The sequence below is a fragment of the Hemiscyllium ocellatum genome, chromosome 37, assembly GCF_020745735.1.
Source record: "Hemiscyllium ocellatum isolate sHemOce1 chromosome 37, sHemOce1.pat.X.cur, whole genome shotgun sequence".
In the NCBI taxonomy this organism is placed as follows: Eukaryota; Metazoa; Chordata; class Chondrichthyes; order Orectolobiformes; family Hemiscylliidae; genus Hemiscyllium; species Hemiscyllium ocellatum.
In genome coordinates, this window is record NC_083437.1 from 22,911,281 (window position 1) to 22,929,177 (window position 17,897).

At 43.0% G+C, this 17,897-nt stretch overlaps 2 protein-coding genes across 3 annotated transcripts in view; one reads left to right on the forward strand and one right to left on the reverse strand.

The window, feature by feature from the left end:
* Positions 1 to 489: 489 nt before the first annotated feature.
* htr6 (5-hydroxytryptamine (serotonin) receptor 6) lies at positions 490 to 4,601 on the forward strand. Its single transcript, XM_060851935.1, has 3 exons — positions 490 to 1,206; positions 2,015 to 2,173; positions 4,191 to 4,601. Exons 1-3 carry the CDS (start codon positions 490 to 492, stop codon positions 4,599 to 4,601), a joined length of 1,287 nt encoding a protein of 428 aa, XP_060707918.1.
* A 3,565-nt stretch (positions 4,602 to 8,166) lies between these two features.
* The window catches only part of tmco4 (transmembrane and coiled-coil domains 4), a 112,065-nt gene continuing 102,334 nt past the window's right edge, over positions 8,167 to 17,897 (reverse strand). For both annotated transcript variants that reach the window (XM_060852001.1, XM_060851999.1), the window contains exon 14: positions 8,167 to 8,781. In XM_060852001.1, coding sequence (XP_060707984.1) covers positions 8,584 to 8,781 — 198 coding nt within the window. In that variant the 3' untranslated portion in view covers positions 8,167 to 8,583. The remainder of the gene's footprint in view (positions 8,782 to 17,897) is intronic.

Here is a 17,897-nt window from a genome sequence, read left to right on the forward strand (position 1 = left end):
GAGTTTGGGGGTGCTGCTTATTTAAGACAATCTTGGCCAATGAATGTCTCTCTAACAGTCAAAGCTGTTGCTTTCTCTCTCTCTCTCTCTCTCTCTCTAACAGATCAGATGCTCAATGTCAAGTTCAAGCCTTGAGGTAGTTGGATTGGAATTGAAGCAGTAACAGAGGATTTGTGAATTGCAGCCAAATAGAGTCGTTTCTGTTCATCGCTGCTCAGACCCCCGGCGTCTTGTGTTGTGTGTGTGTGTGTGTGTGTGTTGTGTGTGTGTGTGTTGTGTGTGTGTGTGTGTGCCAACCATTACTTTTCTCCAGTCTCCGGGTTTCGGAGCCCGCAGTTGCCACTGGAAAGCGGACACGCTGTGTGGCTTTATGTGCCATCCTTGGCAGCTGGAAGTGTTGCATGTCACCTCGGCCTCTTGCCCGATGGCCAGGGCAGCTGCCCAGGCTGCTCCTGCTGTGGTCCTCAGAGTCTCCAGTCACCTTTCCGCATGGCCGAGGGGAAGAGCCCCGGGCTGGAGGAGCAGGCGGCTCCCGAGGGCAGGCAGTGGATCGCCGCCTGTCTCTGCCTTATCATCATCCTGACCACAGCGGGCAACTCTCTGCTCATCCTCCTTATCTTCACACAACGCTCTCTCCGCAACACTTCTAATTATTTCCTGGTTTCCCTTTTCATGTCTGACTTGATGGTGGGGCTGGTTGTGATGCCTCCGGCGATGTTGAACGAACTGTACGGGAGGTGGGTACTGGAGGGTGAGCTGTGCTCGGTCTGGTACTCCTTTGATGTGATGTGTTGTAGTGCTTCCATCCTGAACCTGTGTGTGATCAGCCTGGACAGATACTTCCTCATCATCTCCCCTCTCAAATACAAACTGCGGATGACCTCTTGCCGAGCTCTCGTCCTCATTTTCACCACCTGGACCCTGGCCGCCTTGGCTTCGTTCCTGCCCATCGAGATGGGTTGGCATGAGATGGACTTTGATGCCCAGGCGCTCAACTCCACGCTGGAGCTGCGGGAGGAGGCGGCTCAGTGTCGCCTCCTGGTCAGCCTCCCCTACGCTCTCATCGCCTCGTCCCTCACCTTCTTCCTGCCTTCGGTTGCCATCTCCTTCACCTACTGCCGGATCCTGCTGGCGGCCAAGAGGCAAGCGGTGCAAGTGGCTTCCCTCACCACCAACGTGGCGACCACCTCTGATGAGCCAACGCAGGTAACAGCCGCCTCTTTGTCCACTCCGCGGTCCCGGCAATAAACCGCAGAGTGTGGGCCACCTCTCCAGGTTGGGTTTGATCGCTTCCGACAGAGCCCCCAGCTCTTTGACACAGACTTTCTGGGAAGGAGATTGGGATCTCCATCAGTTCCCGTCTTCCAGCAGGTTTCCTGGGAATCCAGTTGCTTCCACAACCAGCAGCGGCCATTCGTGGTGGGTGGGTGGGTGGGTGTGTGTGTGTGTGGGGGGGGGGGGGGGGGGTAGGGAGTTGGAGATGGGGTTAATGTTGTTCTTCACAAACTGTAACGGCATTCAGATAACAGCCGCCAGGAACTCGGGTCTGCCCGGGAGCGCTCGCCCGCGGAGACTGGGGTTGAGTTTCAGCACCGCGGACAGCGACAGATCCCGGGAGCAGCAGCGCGGACTGGGAGCGGGATCAGGATCCGCTTCGGCACTGGCTGTCCCTCAGGACAGGTCACTCTCCACCGGTCACTGCTCTGGCCAATGGTCAGTTCCGGTCACTCTCAGGACCGGTCACCCTGGATCTGGGCAGATGTGACCCAGTTGCTGCCACAATCAGGTCTGACCATTCCCCCCAGACATTAATTGTGCTAAACGTGCTTGAAAAATCTTTTGCTGCATCTGCGAAATTCCGAAATTAATTTGGAATGTTAATCCTGGCTTTGATTGGAGATTTGTATAGAGTAGACAATATTTCACCTATTGAAACCTGACTATGATTTGCCTTCAGCAATGACCATGTCTAAAGTATTTCTCGCTCACACTCTGTCACTATTCTCATTTCCAGCCCCGGGGAACTCAGAATCCATCAGCCAGAACCAGCGACAGCAGAAAACTCACCACCAAGCACAGTAAGAGGGCTCTAAAGGCGAGCCTGACCCTGGGGGTCTTACTGGGAATGTTTTTTGTGGCATGGCTGCCGTTCTTTGTAGCCAATGTAACACAGGTGAGCGGCTCTCTCCATCTCGGCAACCCACAGGGGAACCTTCCTTGCAAAGTTGTGCTCTCCTTATCTGCTTAGCATTCCAGTCCTCTCCACCCCATAACCCTTCGCTAGGACTGGGCAGAGGGGAACGCTTTAATATCAACTGGACCAACAATAACCCAGAGCCTAAAGTTGATCTTGAAGAATGCTACTTTCCACGTGGTTAGTTGCAAACCAAGTGTCTGGTTTAGGGTCTCTTTTGGTGCAGGGGTAGTGTCCCCACCTCTGAGACAACAAGTCCGATTTCACCTTCATAAGTGTGTCCAAGCACATCTGGACCGGTTGCTTAAGAATATCTCACCCAGCAGTAAGATGGTTGCTGGTCCAGAGTACACCACCAGCCAGGGGGTGAGAAGGTAATTTAGCCAAATTCATTCAGGGTCCTCAATAAGAAACTCGGCTGACTCATTAACTAAAGGCCGTGGGAGGGTTGGCTGATGGGAAGTCAATCGTAAATGTTACATTCACTGGCACTGGGATACATTTAGACAGAACTGGCATCACAAATGGGAATAATGCCATTCCTTGGCATTGACTGTCACAGTTCCTTGTTTGACAAATGCCAATCTCGCTGTGTTTCTGTCTCGCACCTTTGTCTGTTATTGTGTTGAGAGCACACTTGGCTCCCTCTTGCTCTACATTTATCTCTCTCTGTCACTTACAAAGCCATCACTGCTTGGTCCCCAACGTCCCCTGACACCAAAGCGGGATGTGGCCCAGGGACAATCGGCAGGTGTATTTTAAATCAACCTGTTATGACGGGACTTGAACCCGCAGCTCCTGGCTCAGAGGCAGGGACACTGCCACCGCGGTACAAGAGCCGTCATGGATGCGGAGCGGGTCCCCAAGACTTTACAAAACGATATGTCAAGTCGTGAAAGCAGACAGTAATTTCTCCCCGAAATCCCAAAACAGAATTCCTGGCTCCCAGCTTCCTTGCAGCAAAGATCAACGAATATTCTGGAAAGATTTTTCGAACAGCCTCAAATTCTAGCAACCCCAACTTCGCAAATCCAGTCTCTCTCCGATATCCGCTGGCTTTGGACAACTATTTGAAAAAAAAACCCGAAGAATTGCGGAGGCCGGAAATTGGAAACAAAAGCAGAAATTGCTGGAGAAACTCGGCGGCTTTGGCAGCATCTGGAGAGAGAAAGCAGAGTTCACCTTGAAAATTCAGTCACCCTCCTTCAGAACGGAGTTGAGTCTCCCCAGCAATTTCTGTCTTTGTTTTGGGTGTAGGTTTGTTCGCTGAGCTGGGTGGGGGGGGGGGGTTAATTTCCAAACGTTTGGTCACCCTACTAGGGAACATTTTCAGTGGGCCCCGGGCAAAGCTTCTGTCTTTGTGCTTGAAAAAATACCGTTGAACTCCCAACAGACACAAGGCAGACTATGAATGAACAGCTCATTCATTTCCCCCTCCAACTCTATTTTGGTTTAGTCCCTGCCCTCCCCTGTTTGATTACACAGCATTGCCCTTTGATGTGAAGGGCACTGCTCCTCACAGGCCACTCGGCTGTTTTCCTATTTTCCTGGTGGTGGAAATTGAATAAAGATTTGTACACTTTGTATCTTTCACTGCGTCTCACACCTGCACACAGACACACCATGGGTGCTGGGGAAAAAAAAAGAAAAAAAAAGAAAAGAAAAATGAACAGCTCATTCCTATCGCCAGAGTTTGTGTGTGTACTTGGCAGAAGTCTGTCCATTTTCATTATCCCAGGTGGCTGCAGTGTTAGGACTGTGCAGGAATTTCCCAGCTCCCCTGACAGTGGCTGGAGCTAAATTGAAACTAAGAACTGAAACTAAGGGAATCAGAACGAAAAAAAACAGAAAGGGCTGGAGAAACTCAGTAGGTCTGGCAGCATCTGTGGGGAGAGAGGTAGTGTTAAAGTTTGGAGTTCAGCTATTTCTGTTTTTGTGTGAGGATTGGAGCTGGTAGCTTTGTTTTGTCTCTGATCTGTGTTTGTCTTGCCTCCAGGCGGTGTGTGAGTGTATCCCTGCTCTTCTCTTTGATGTCCTGACCTGGCTCGGTTACTGTAACAGCACAATGAACCCTATCATCTACCCTCTCTTCATGCGGGATTTCAAGCGGGCCATGGCCAAGTATTTGCCCTGTTGCCGCCGCTGGTGGGAGCGGCGACCGAGTGTCGTCTCCTTGTCCATGAGAAACTCCAACAGCGGCCCGCGTCTGGGCCCGGCCCCAGAGACAGGTTCGGGCGAGTCGGTGATCCAGGTGAACGAACACATCCTCCGGGCAGCCGGCAAGGACCAGCAAGGGGCCGGGGAGAAGGAGATGGAGGCCACCGGAGAGGATTCACTGCAGCTCTTCGAGTTGGAGCACACTGACCAGGAATTCCAGGGTAACCCGCTGAACACACCGATGGTCTAGGGGCGCATTTAGAGACCACCCAGTCATGGGGTCCGTTCCTCCCCCACCCTCCCAACCAACCCCGATCCAGAACTCGCCAGCCCTGCCCTAGACCGGACCGTCAGTGAGATCCAGACCAGGCAGCTGCCTCAGACCTCTGGTACAACTCCAGGGCAGCCCGCTGAGTGAAACAGCACCCCAGGGAGACAGCACCCATCTCCCATTAGCTCCCCCACCCCCGCCCTGTGGGCAGGAGAAAGGACTCGAACGCCCACCTCCCCATGGAGCGAGAGAGAGAGAAGCCCCCTCCTCGAGACGGCAGACAGCCTGTCCCCCCATAGATTGGAGAGACAGACAGAGAGTTAGAAAGTGACCCCTCCCACGGACAGCAAGTTGCTCCCCACCCCAATGGACTGGGGACACAACCCCCCTCCCCTCCCCTCCCCTCAATGGATTGGAGTCATAGCCCCCCTCCAATGGACTGGAGTCATAGCCCCCCCTCCAATGGACCAGAGAGACAGCCTCCCCTTCCCCATGGACTGGAGACACAGCCCCCTCCCCAATGGACTGGAGAGAGCCCCCCAGTGAATCTGTTCATATGTGGTAAGAAATTATATCACCATTTACCAACTCCTCAAATCTCCGTGATTTCAAAGGAAAAACATCTTCATGTAAAAACCACCAGGATAGGAATGCAACAGAGCACCGGAGCCACAGCAAGTCAGAGAGAAAAGGCACGTTATTGTCTGGGATTTCGCTCTTCAGTAGATGGGATTGTTATTGGACCATGGGTCACAGTCTGATGTTGATTTGTGGGTTTATTCCTCGTGGCAGTTTTAAACACATCTAATGCTTTCACTTTCTTAGCTCTTGAAGTCCCAGTATTTCTGAGTTGGGTTCGTTTTGGATATATTAAATTTGATAGCTCAGCACAAACGGACCCAAATAAAACCAATGTCAAATGGACACACTGCCAGTTATCCGCTTCAGTCTGATGTTTCATTAACAGCCAGCAATTCACCATTCAACCCATGGCTCGGGCAAGTCCAGAATCCTGAAGAAGCTGAGAAAGGGTCAGAAAACGCCCTTTTCTCTGACTTTCTTGGTATATTTCCGCCACTGTCCACAGTCATTTCTGATACTGTATATAGTGAGAGAAGATAACGCCGACTGAATTCATTCCAATGAGCTGAGCCAAGCTACAATCGTGTACAGTACAGTAAATTCACATTTCTTCCTTCGCTGTTCCATTGTGTTTTCACAGCTTATACTGAAATTGCAAAGTTAATTGTAACGAATCTCATTTTGTACTTTTTATACCCATCTACTTTAAAATCTGTTAAATTATCAGACAAGAGACTGTCACGTGAATGTGTTAAATATTTGTCATCTTATAATCAACTCTCTGGTTGCAAAAGGACTCCCTGATACACACATCACCAGCTCATTACATTTGACCTGTCAGTGACAGTATCCTCAGCACCTTGACTTCATCTTGTTTACTGCTTTCTGAAGCCACATCTGAACGGATTTCCGTGTATATGTGAGGTGAGGTGGTTAATTCACTGTTATATTTGAAAACGTTTTATGTTTGAAAGGAATAGTACTCCTTAGGATTTGTCAATTTAATTCTTTTTTTTTGCATCAAGCTTCTGCATATAAGAGTCGGACTGAACCAAAGACCATTTTTCAGGTTTCAGAAATAGGTGGGGAAAAGTCAACTTACACATCAGAAAACATTCATAATTATCCATCTATATAGTTCAAATTGGTGTAGACGTTTCACATTTAAGGTGTACAGCACACCAGGTCGTACTTGAATTTGTCTCATTCATGCATTACAAATTTCACAAACACTTCTGCAAGCACTGTCTGGGAATCATGGCAAGAATTTGCTTCAGTTTCATCCCGACTGTTGCAAGCACTGAAGTCCTTGTATCTCTGTGGGAAGCATGGCTGAGTTGTGACTTCCCACAGGTACCACACTCCTGTGAAACAAACTGCTTCTAATAAATGTGCAAAGAGCCCTTCGAAGGTCAAACCAACTTTGCAAATAGTTTGGAACTCTCCCCTCGAGCTCAGAATGAATACAAGCAAGTGACAGAATCTCTGAGCATTGCTGATCGCTTTCCCTTTGAAATCAAAAGCCCAAGCACTTATTTGCCACCTTTTGCAAACAGTGTACAACATCACAATCTGTCTTCTGCCTCTCTGAAATGATATTTAGTCGTTCTCGGTCTCACCCATATTTTTGGACCTCACTTTTATTTGCAATCTGATAATCTCTTCCTTGGATATCAAGCCCTACTCACCTGTCCCCCATTCAATTGTGATTAGATTTCTGTGTATTTTAACTGTTAATTCACACAAATATTTTCTGATTTCCTAATGTATCTATTGTACCAACATCACCTTTCCTCTTAAAAAAAATCCGAAAGAACTGCAGCTGCTGTAAATCAGAAACAAACAGAAATTGTTGGGAAAGCTCAGCAGGTCTGACAGCATTGGTGAAGGGAAATCAGAGTTAATGTTTCAGGTACAATGAGCTTTGCTCAGAACATCACCTTTCCTCTTCTGGAAACACCAATTTAAGATGCATGTAGCCAGATGATGATGAGTTTCTTATCCGAGGGATCATAATATCACAGCAGACGTTCAAACAAAGGGGTATTTGAGTCAGGTTCAATCCTGTTAAGCCTAAACATCTCCAAGCGGCACACTGCCTTACAGAACACACTTCTACAATAATTGGTGCAAAGGCAATTTGGGACACGGTAGTAACAGGGAAATAAAGACAATAGGAGCAGGTGTATGCCATTGCCCCCTTTGGCCTGTTTCACCATTCAATATGATCACACCTGATCATGCAACTCAGTACCCTGTTCGAGATTTCTCCCCATAGCATTTAATCCATTCAACCTGGAGAACTACATCTAACTCCTTCTTGGAAACATTCCACATGTTGGCATTAACCACTTTCTGTGGCAATGAATTCCATACACTCTGAGTGAAGAAATTTCTCCTTGTGTCAATCCTAAATGGCTTATCTCATACACAACTGGTTCTGCGATGAATCCATGAATAACATGAAATCTTGCCGTGTGATTCTTACCCTCAACTGCTGTGAAGTTCATAACCCTTATTAGAAATGTTTGCACTCTAGGGGAATTAAGGCAAATGCATGTACTGGCTAAAAGATAATAGAATTATAAAATCTCAGAGTACAGAAGAGGCCCTTCAGCCGAGTCAGTTTGCACTGACAAAACAATTCTAAATCTGCAAAAGTCTCACATTCCAACACATTTCAACTGCTCATCCGAGTCCTTTTTAGTACCAAGTACAACAAATCACCAAAGCAACACAATTTCCACCAGAGGTTACTAGTGATTGATGAGGACCCTGCCTGATTTGTACCATCCTCTTATTCTAGGGCACCAAGGCAAATCAGAATCCCAACTGAGACCAGCTTACTCAGCACAGATCTAGGGATCTAAGTGACTCTGTAACCCAGAGAGTACCAGCAAGACAGAGATCAGAGAGAACATGATAACTTTTTTGTTGACAATTCACTTCTAATAGAACGATGTTATAGAAGTTTTTTATTAAGTAATATTTCTGACCAATATTAAATTATATTAGTTAATTAGCTCTTCGGATTTTTACAGAACACAAGCAACAATCACTTATTGGTCTAATCTCTTTTGACAGCAAACATGGTGTGCAGCGGTCTCCCATTCTCCATGATTTGAAGGCGTATCCATCCATTTTTCTGACATTTGAATACACGTAATGAAAATTTTCTTTTCAGACGCAGGATGGTTAGATTATTTGCAATCTGTCTTGAGGGACCTCAAAGGCTTTACATCACAACAGCAGAAGTTCATGATCAAATGTAGGTTGCACAACTGGTGATGCAGCCTCTGGATGGGGGAAATGCTGATTTCCTCTTGCTGTCTCTGAAAGATCATCTCCCATTAAGGAATTAGGACTGAGTATTGGCTGCTTATGACTCAGTCTTGCTGGCAGGATCTATTTTTAAGTCATCTTTAGTTCCTTCTTTTCCTTCTTCTGTACAATTCTCTCCAGTGTTAAAAACGGGACCAAGATTCCATTTGTCCTCTGAGTGACAATCCTTAGTTTTTACACCCACAACCTTTAATATTGTGTCCATTTGCTTCATGTAATCTAAATGTCCATTTACCTGCAAAACAAAAGGAATACTTTATAAAGATGAAAGAGTTTTGCTTATTGACACCACTGATGACAGAAAATATACTCACTTCACACACTGAGAACCTGAACCACTCATTAAAGTTGAAAGATGCAGAGTCCCCACCTATATGCAAGGGTGCTGCTAAAGTTTAAAATCAGGCATGCACAGCTTAGAATATCCTATTTGTTGGTCCAGTTGACCTACAGGGGAGTCTGGAGATGAGTGGGAAGAATTCCAACACCACAGTCACATGTCTGTGTTTTCAGGTTCCTTCAAAAAGCTAGGCCAGTCATTCATCTACAGTGCCTGGAGAACTGCATTCAGGTATCATAATTTCCTGTTCCTTGGATGCTGCCTGACCTGCTGCGCTTTAACCAGCACCACATTTTCAGCTCTGATCTCCAGCATCTGCAGACCTCACTTTTTACTCAATCATATTATGAGGTCCACTCATAGAGTTGACTTCATCTTGAACAGTCACTTTGTAGCCTTGTTTATTGCTCAACCTAACCTGACCCTATTTTCTGCTCTTGCTCCAGGAAGGTGGTAGCAACATAGGAACAGGATTAGGCCATTCAGGCCCTTTAGCTGGTTCTGTCATTAAACGGGATTATGGCCTAACTCTGTATACCTGCCTTTGAGCTGTAGTCCTTAATACTTTTAAGGAACAAAAATTTATCATTGCAAATTTAAAATTAACAGTAGATTTAGCATCAACCGCCATTTTTGGAAGAGAGTTCCAAATCTCAACCTGCCTTTGTAGTTGAAGGGCTTCCTAATGTCTCTCTTGTATGGTCTGGCCCTAATTTTTAGACTATGTCCCCTAGTTCTATTATCTCCAACCAGTGGAAATAGTTTATCTGTCATGACTTTTCCTATTAATATCTTGAAGACTTAGACCAGATCACCCCTAAACCTTCTAAATTCTAGAGAATTTGTACAGGCCTAATTTGTACAATCTCTCCTCAAAACTTAACCCCTGAAGTGCAGATAACACTCTTGCAAACCAAGATCAATATATCCTGCCTAAGGATTGATGCCCAGATAATACTCTCAGTCTACTAAGTGAAGTCCAACCAGTGTTTTGTATAGTTGCAGCATAATTCCTGTGCCCTTACACTCCAGTCCTCTATATATTTACATAAAGACCAGCATTCCATTAGCCTTTCACTGGTCACTGAACTCAAAATGTTAACTCTGCTTCTCTCTGCCAGACCTGCTGAGTTTCTCCAGCACCATCTGCATTTTTTGTTGATGATTAATCCTGGGATGTGCTCCTTGCCTCTGTAGCTAATGTACAGATGTGAGTCCAGCTAATCACTGCCAGCCAATTCTCAATATAAGGACATCACAGTTCACCATACCAGGGAGAGAGTGTGTTTTCTGAATCATCCACCCATGCAGCAGTCTAATTGTTCCTCACTGTGTTTCACAATTTTCCCTTTTAGTAGCCATTGACCAAAATGACTCTGGTGCTGACTGTGCAGTAAAAGCACAGATTTATTATAGTCATGATGGGTTAAGATTGACTTGCGTCTGGTTGATTATCCCATGCTACAATATTTCAGGTTAAAGCCTGCTGTATTTCCTTCAAAACATAAATAAGTTCTTTTACATTGCTGCTGTGGGTGTATGTAAGACCAACTGATCATTATAAAGCAGCAATAATGTAAGAAAAAAGTATGTTTTACTGGAAAACAAACAGCTTTGAGTGTTGAGTAAGATGACCAGGAAAGATGTGGTCAAAATGGAGGTGACTTTAAAGGCAGAGAGAAATAGAGGGTTTAAAGGATACATGTATGTTAGAAACTGATTCTATTTATCATACAACATTTCGCTCAAGTTCAGAGTGCATTATTAATTTAAACTGTTTGCAATAGGCAATTCAACAAAATACTTGTGGTAGTGTTGAGTCACCAGTTCTGCTGAATGACATTAAATAGCGGCGTCTTTCAAGCCATAATTAAATGTAACACAGAAATTTTGAAAAAAAAAGGATGAGCTTAACTGGAGCATGGTACTGCCTGCTGTCTGATCCATGCAGAGATCAGGAAACATTTTCCTCAGCAATGCTGGAGCAGGCACACAAATCCCTATGGAAATTCTGAAGGAAGAGCCAATGAGACACAAATTTCAATCAGCTGCCTGTCAACTTTTCTAGTGTCTCAAAACTCTGGGAATTTCTAAACTTTATACTGTTAGTAAAGATGTGCTGAAAAAAAAATGCTGAAGGGTACCTTGTGTGGTAGATAAAAACAAAGTTGTAAATGCAACTTATTGAAACAACACCTGAGCATTGTTTCTTGTACTTTATACTGCCAATATCAAACTGTGTCAAATATTACAATCCAGGAGAAGCTACGTACAAGTGCATCTTATTATAATTTTATGAATAAAGGTGCCCAAAGAATGTTATTTAATAACATAAATATGATGTTCAAAATACATTTTGTTGCATAAATCTTTGCCTTGTTGTGATCATTTACATGAATGTGATTTCAAGTTACTATAAATCTCCAATAAACATTTTCTAATATTTTGGTGATTGTGTTGAATTATTTTGTTGGAGCACTGAACTTGGGCTATGATAAGAGGAAATGCTGTACTAATCATGATCAGATAGCAGAGGCATCTGGTTGGTCCTTATGCATTAATAGTAAAAACTTATTACGGAGGTGCAGCACTTAATTAGGAAAATAGATATAAAGTTATCATTTACTGCTGGGGAACTGAATAAAAAGTAAGGAAGTTTTGCTTCAGTTATACAGGGCACTGATGGAACTGCATCTGGAGTACAGTGCTCATTATCATCATCTTATTGAAAAAAGGGTATAAATGTACTGAAGGCAGTTCAGGGAAGGTTGACAAGACTATTATCTGCAATGGGAGGGTTGTTTATGAGGAAAGGTTGGACAGGTGAGGCTTGTATACTCTGGAGTTTAGCAGAGTAACAGGCAATTTGATTGGAACATAAAGTTCAGAGTGATCTTGACAAGGTCAATGGGGAGAATTTAGAATTGGGGGTCCCTGTGTAAAAATTAGGATCTGCCCAATTAAGTCGGTGATTACATAATTTTTTTTATCTCAGCGAATCGTGAGCCTTTGGAACGCTCTTCCTGGAAAGCTGGTGGTAGCAAACTCCTTGGGATATTTTTTAAGGTAGAGTTAAACAGAGTTTTGTTAAGCAAGGGTTTCAGAAATTATTGGGATGGGCATGAATGTGTTTGCAAGATTACAGTGAGATTAGCCACGGTCTTTATGAATGGCAGAACAGGCTTCAGGGGCTGAATAGCTACTCTTGCTCCTGATTTCTACGTTTTGTACATGTATTTACAATCAGAAGTTGAAATACTCTCTGTTTGGAATGTAGGTTATAAAGCTGCATACACTCTTAAAGGTAATATATAAGATTAACAGTGTTTCTGTTTTGTTCGAATGGGGATTTCTGCCTGGTAAAGGTAGGGGTCTAAGATTGAATGGTCCAAATGAGAGAGAATGATAAATGAATACTCCAAACTTTGGTTTAATTGTCCTTAGATATCAGGAAATATTTATGCACAACTTTCTAAGGATATAAATATAAGAGCAGATCGTCTATATTACATAGGACAGACAAAATGGGTCAGGTCCTGTCCCTGAGGAAGCAACTTCTCCTTAGGTTGTAGAAAGGGACTGTACTATGGAGCACAGATTAAAATTACATAGTTTTACCGGGGGTTTTGGTGGGAGATTAATTGAGTACTTGGGCTGTGAAAGGAGAAAGTTTGATGGGCCTAATGGTCTTTTCTCAGGAAGATAGCTGTTCGATAATTTGTTTTATGGAAAGGCACTATAGATTGCCACAGGGACTGAAAGAAAATGATGACAGTTTCAGTGAGGCATGCAGACAAGCTGTTCCATGTACAGATTGAATCCTATTTCCCCAGGCTGCCACATTCATTTCATTAACTAATTATTTCACTTGCCAAACAAACTGGATGGAAAGTGCCTAAATCTTCCTTGTGTCCAAAAATATTTATTAGATTACACTTAGCTTCAATAATTAATGTAACTATTCATTAATATCTCACATTAAGCTAAATTAAAGAATCATATCTTACATGATTCAAGTAATTATGAGAAGCCACTACTGTGGTTTGATGCTACTCACTGTTGAAGTGACCAGCGGCAAAGGGTGAATGTTTTGCTCACTCAATCACTTTCTGAAAATCAAAAAAATTTAAGTCTTTGATTTCTATTCTCAATCTTTATGCTTCTCTCTCATTTTTCCTGGAGCTATCAATTGTTGCTGTGGTGCAGTGCCTCAAATGGCAATTTCTCACGTGTGACTGAGATATTCTTTCCAGCTTCATGACTCAGCTTGGTCTATTACTAACCAATTGTCCATGACAGAATAATTGACAAGAAGCTATTAGCATATTTGGTTGTTAAAATTAAAACCATTATTGTTTTATGAATTCTGTTTAATTTAAAGTGGAGTCAGAACTGTGAGTAGCTAAGTAATCCTCTAGCACGGATTTCACAATGTTACTGAGGCATGACCTTTCACATGGTGTCCAGCACTGTTTTACTTGTGGATTTTGGTCCTTCTTCTGATCTCTTGTACTGTGGGCAGCCTTTCACGTGGAGTCTATAATGTGAGCTAATGTTCCTAGAAAAATTCCTTCCAACCTTTAAATCTTACATGCTCTTCCAATTCTTTGCATTCTCATTGAACTCAAATGCAGAATCATTTCACCATCTCCTAAACTATTTCTCCCCAAAGAATTCAAAATTGAGAAAATCCTAACTTGCTTCAATCCTCCTTTCTCCTACATTTGACAGATTTCGAAAACCAAAGCTCGGTGCCATTACGCTCTGATTTGCCTCACCTTATTTGAAGTTCTCTAGTGCTCTGTCCTGCGGGTCTTGGTTTTATCCTGATAGGTTTTAATTTGGGCACCAATTCTTACCATTGCCAATGGACAGTTTGACAACGTCACTCTGGTTTCTCAATTAAATATTGTTCTCCACAACACGAGGTTGAGAAGGAAATAAATCAACTCAAATCCATCTTCTTCAACAGTATACAGCAAGCTATACAAGTTCATGCATATGGACAATGGATGAAGAAAGGATTGTCTTTTATTTTTGAGCAACCTTCTTATTTTCACTGCCTAGGTTCCTTCATAAAACTGGTCATTTGGACAAGCTACTTGAGGGTGACTGGCACTTCTGTAACTACACTTAATCAAGGATTAGTGCCTGTGAAATCAGTACCTTACTGAATGCAGGATTTTCAGAAGAGGAAAGAGAAATAAAAAAAAAACAAGAAAAATGTCCTGAATAATTTGTCTTCTGAAACAAGCCACTGAGCATGATTACTCCTGTCAAGGCTGTAATACGAACTGGATTCTGTTTCTTCATTGCAAGTGAGGGGTCAACCATGAGAAGGAATCTGATTAAGTACAGCCTAGCCTGAACCAAGGCTCAGCCTGTGATGACCTCTGACCCAGAAACAGTACAATATGGAAAATGTGGCTACAGAAAAGGCACTACAACAGGAGAAGAGCAAAGAAGGCACATTTACAAAGGACTGTGCGCACAATGTAGGACAGGTGAGAAAAGGATTAGATCGTAGATTGTGATCATTAAATTCCAGTTTTGCCAGAGCTGACCAGCTGGTTAATGAAGTTTATTCAATATGTCAGGTAAAGGAATCTCTGGCAAATCTGAGCTAACAAGACTCTTGCAAATCTTGCCATGGAGGTTCAGTAAGTGTGTACCACTTGGGTGCTGACTATCTTCGGGATAAAGAGTGGAGCAATTGTTGCAGTTGACTCGAAGGCCAAATTGATTGAATAAGAAAAACAAGAGATATGATATGCCAGAGGCCATGTTGTAAAGATGATGAAATTGTACATGGTGGCGCATTTGTATAAGAAGTATCACAAATATTGTATTTGCTATTGTAAGTATACTTTATTGTTTGTACTGACCATAATTTTCCTCAGGCTTAATTTACATTAATTCTGGCTGGTATCAAAGTAAATGTTCAAAAAGTGAAATCTTTTGGTATTTTATTCATTTGAAGGTTAATTAGTTTTATGATTCCCACATAAGATTGTCATAAGTCCTGAAGCTAGAAACCAAATGAAGTTATAGAGTTCAATCCTTTCAATCCATTCATCATGGCAGCACATTGTAAGCCATTATTGTGTCAAACTTGCAGGATGTGTTTGATATTGCCTACAATAAGATCTTGTTGGATATTATGACAGATAAGGTTAGTGGCTCAAAGGATGGTGTGGTAATAGGGAGTGCTGAGAAACGGTAAATTGTAGCTAGAGGAGATCCAATATTTAGACAAATCGATAACATTATTTGGAGCCTCCCAAATGCAAGCATGAAGGATATAACCATGTGAGTGAAAGCGTAGAATTGCTCAAGAATGGACCATTCAGCCATTGAGTCCACATTGACCATCTGAACAGCACCCCACCCAGACCCACTGCCCACTAACATATCCCTGTAACTCTGAATTTTCCTATGGCCAAGCCACCTAACCTGATGGAAAGGCAGGGTAAGCACACTGGCACTGAATTTCATAGAAGAGCAGGTTGGAGCTGTATATTGGGTGTCCCTTAATAGCTGAATTTTCCTTGTTTTTACTGTGTAGCATTGGATTTAATTTAACAGCTATTACAAGTAATAATATCTTCAAAATTCTTGAATGGGTAAACAAAAGGGAAGGATAATGTCAGGATGCACACTGAACTGGAGACAACAGTCTATCTGGTGCCAAATGTACCCATTATCAACATATTGTTTTTGAAAATAAGGAGTTTTAAGTTCTTCGAGAGAATGCAAACTAACCTTCAAATGGAGGTGGGACAATGATTATTTAACATGAGTCCCAAGGCCATTGGCCAAAGAATTCAGACAATTGACTGATACAGAGAAAATAACCCATCCTTAGAAGTATGATATAACAATAAGTGCTCAGAATCAAAGTGGAGTTCTTTTTGGAGAGTTCTCATCAACAGACCCAGCAGGCAGCAGAGAGCAGTCTTCATTTTGCGGTCCCCATCTGGCAGGTGGGAGAAAGGCCAGAAGAAAAGAACGAAGATGAAGGGAAAAGACCCCTAACACATCAGCTACACAGCAGGATGCTGCCTCATAACTTAAATAAGACCAGCACTGACAGCCTGTTTCTCCCCTGGTGTCAATAAATCATCCCCGGTTGTCATGGTTGTATAATTTGTTTTATTTAATTAACTAATGTATCTGACATTAACTTTTACTCCTTAACAAACTCAACAAGCTATCAGAAAATAACATCTGCTAATTGACTGTCTACATTAGTTAACTATGTTTGCGAAACCTTGAAATAAAACAATGGGAATCTTGAAAACAGAATTTGAGGAATTAAGATTTTTTAGGTTGAAAGTCAGAATGTCCAGGCCAGTGACCTCAGAGTTACCTCCAGTGCCACATAATGAGCAGTTAGAGAGAAACAAATTAGCTATTTCGTACTGTAGTTTGATAAATAGTGTAGAAAGGGAAATTTGAAATTTATAAGGAATTGTATGAATTTCAGACAGGGCATAATCTTTCAGAAGGTTGGAGATCACCTAAACCAGCAGCAATTAACCAGTAAAGGTTAAATTGTATATGGAGCTGGGAGGGGGGGGGCGGAGGTGGGCAATTGAAAACAGGAGAGATTCAAACTTTAGAAGTAGTGGGCGGCACGGTGGCACAGTGGTTAGCACTGCTGCCTCACAGCGCCTGAAGACCCGGGTTCAATTCCCGACTCAGGCGACTGACTGTGTGGAGTTTGCACGTTCTCCCCGTGTCTGCGTGGGTTTCCTCCGGGTGCTCCGGTTTCCTCCCACAGTCCAAAGATGTGCGGGTCAGGTGAATTGGCCATGCTAAATTGCCCGTAGTGTTAGGTAAGGGGTAATGTAGGGGTATGGGTGGGTTTCGCTTCGGCGGGTCGGTGTGGACTTGTTGGGCCGAAGGGCCTGTTTCCACACTGTAAGTCTAATCTAATCTAATCTAAAAAAACGTATGGTTGACAATCAATAGACAATCAATCAACTGCAGGCAGAATGCCACAGAAATTTGGGCTTTAGGATGGGGAGGTTAAGGAGAACAACAGCTGAAGACTGAAGACAATAGGAGGAAGACATTTATGAGCAATAAGTAAATGTGTTCAGAATATATAAGAAAGTGAAAGCCATTATAAATAAGGTGAGGGAACAGTGGACACTGATTATGATGGAAGACCATGATGATGAAGCCTTGATGGAAACTGGGCTAAATATTTTCTGGAGAGATGATGATGATGATAAAAAAGGGAACATCAACAGTTTTATTAATTAAAGAGCTAATTATTGTTACAGGAAAGTTTGCATTGATGGTTGTTACTATCTGGTTAGAGTTGGGGAATAGTTAGGAATCTGCTAACATACTCAGAGTAAATTACTGATTAATTTGTGGTTGGAACTATAAGGAACCTAAGGTAGACTGGGACTATCAAAATGGAGGAGAGGTTCTTCAAATGCACCTAACTCTGTTTCCTTAGTCCTAATTTTACATGTCCAGTAAAGAAACATGCAGCATTGCATTTGTTTTGGATATCAAAGCGAAGTCAATAAATGACTTAAAGGTTGGAAAACCCAAGAAAATTTATTTTCTAAACAGGCAGAGCTAACTATGCAGATAGCAGCTCAATGCAGGAAAGTATGAAGTAAACATTAGAAAGAAGAGCAAGTGTACCCGAAATGATAAAACTCATTTCAGAGTGGAAGTAGAGAGAGATTTCAGGGTTCAAAAATAGAGTTATTTAAAAATGAGTTTGCAGATTAAGAAAGCAAATTGAATTCTGACTATGAGTGGGGGCAAGCAGGTGCTGCTGAATCTGTGCAAAACATTGTTTAGATAATAGTTAAAGGTTGATGTAGGCAGCTTTGCACCCATTGGAGGAAAGATATTCAGGACATGTAAAGAGAACAGCAAAGACTCATCAGAATGATACCAGAAAAATAAGATGATATTAAGAAAACCTTCATATAATTGAATAGAAACAAAATGCTATGGATGCTAGAAATATGATACAAACA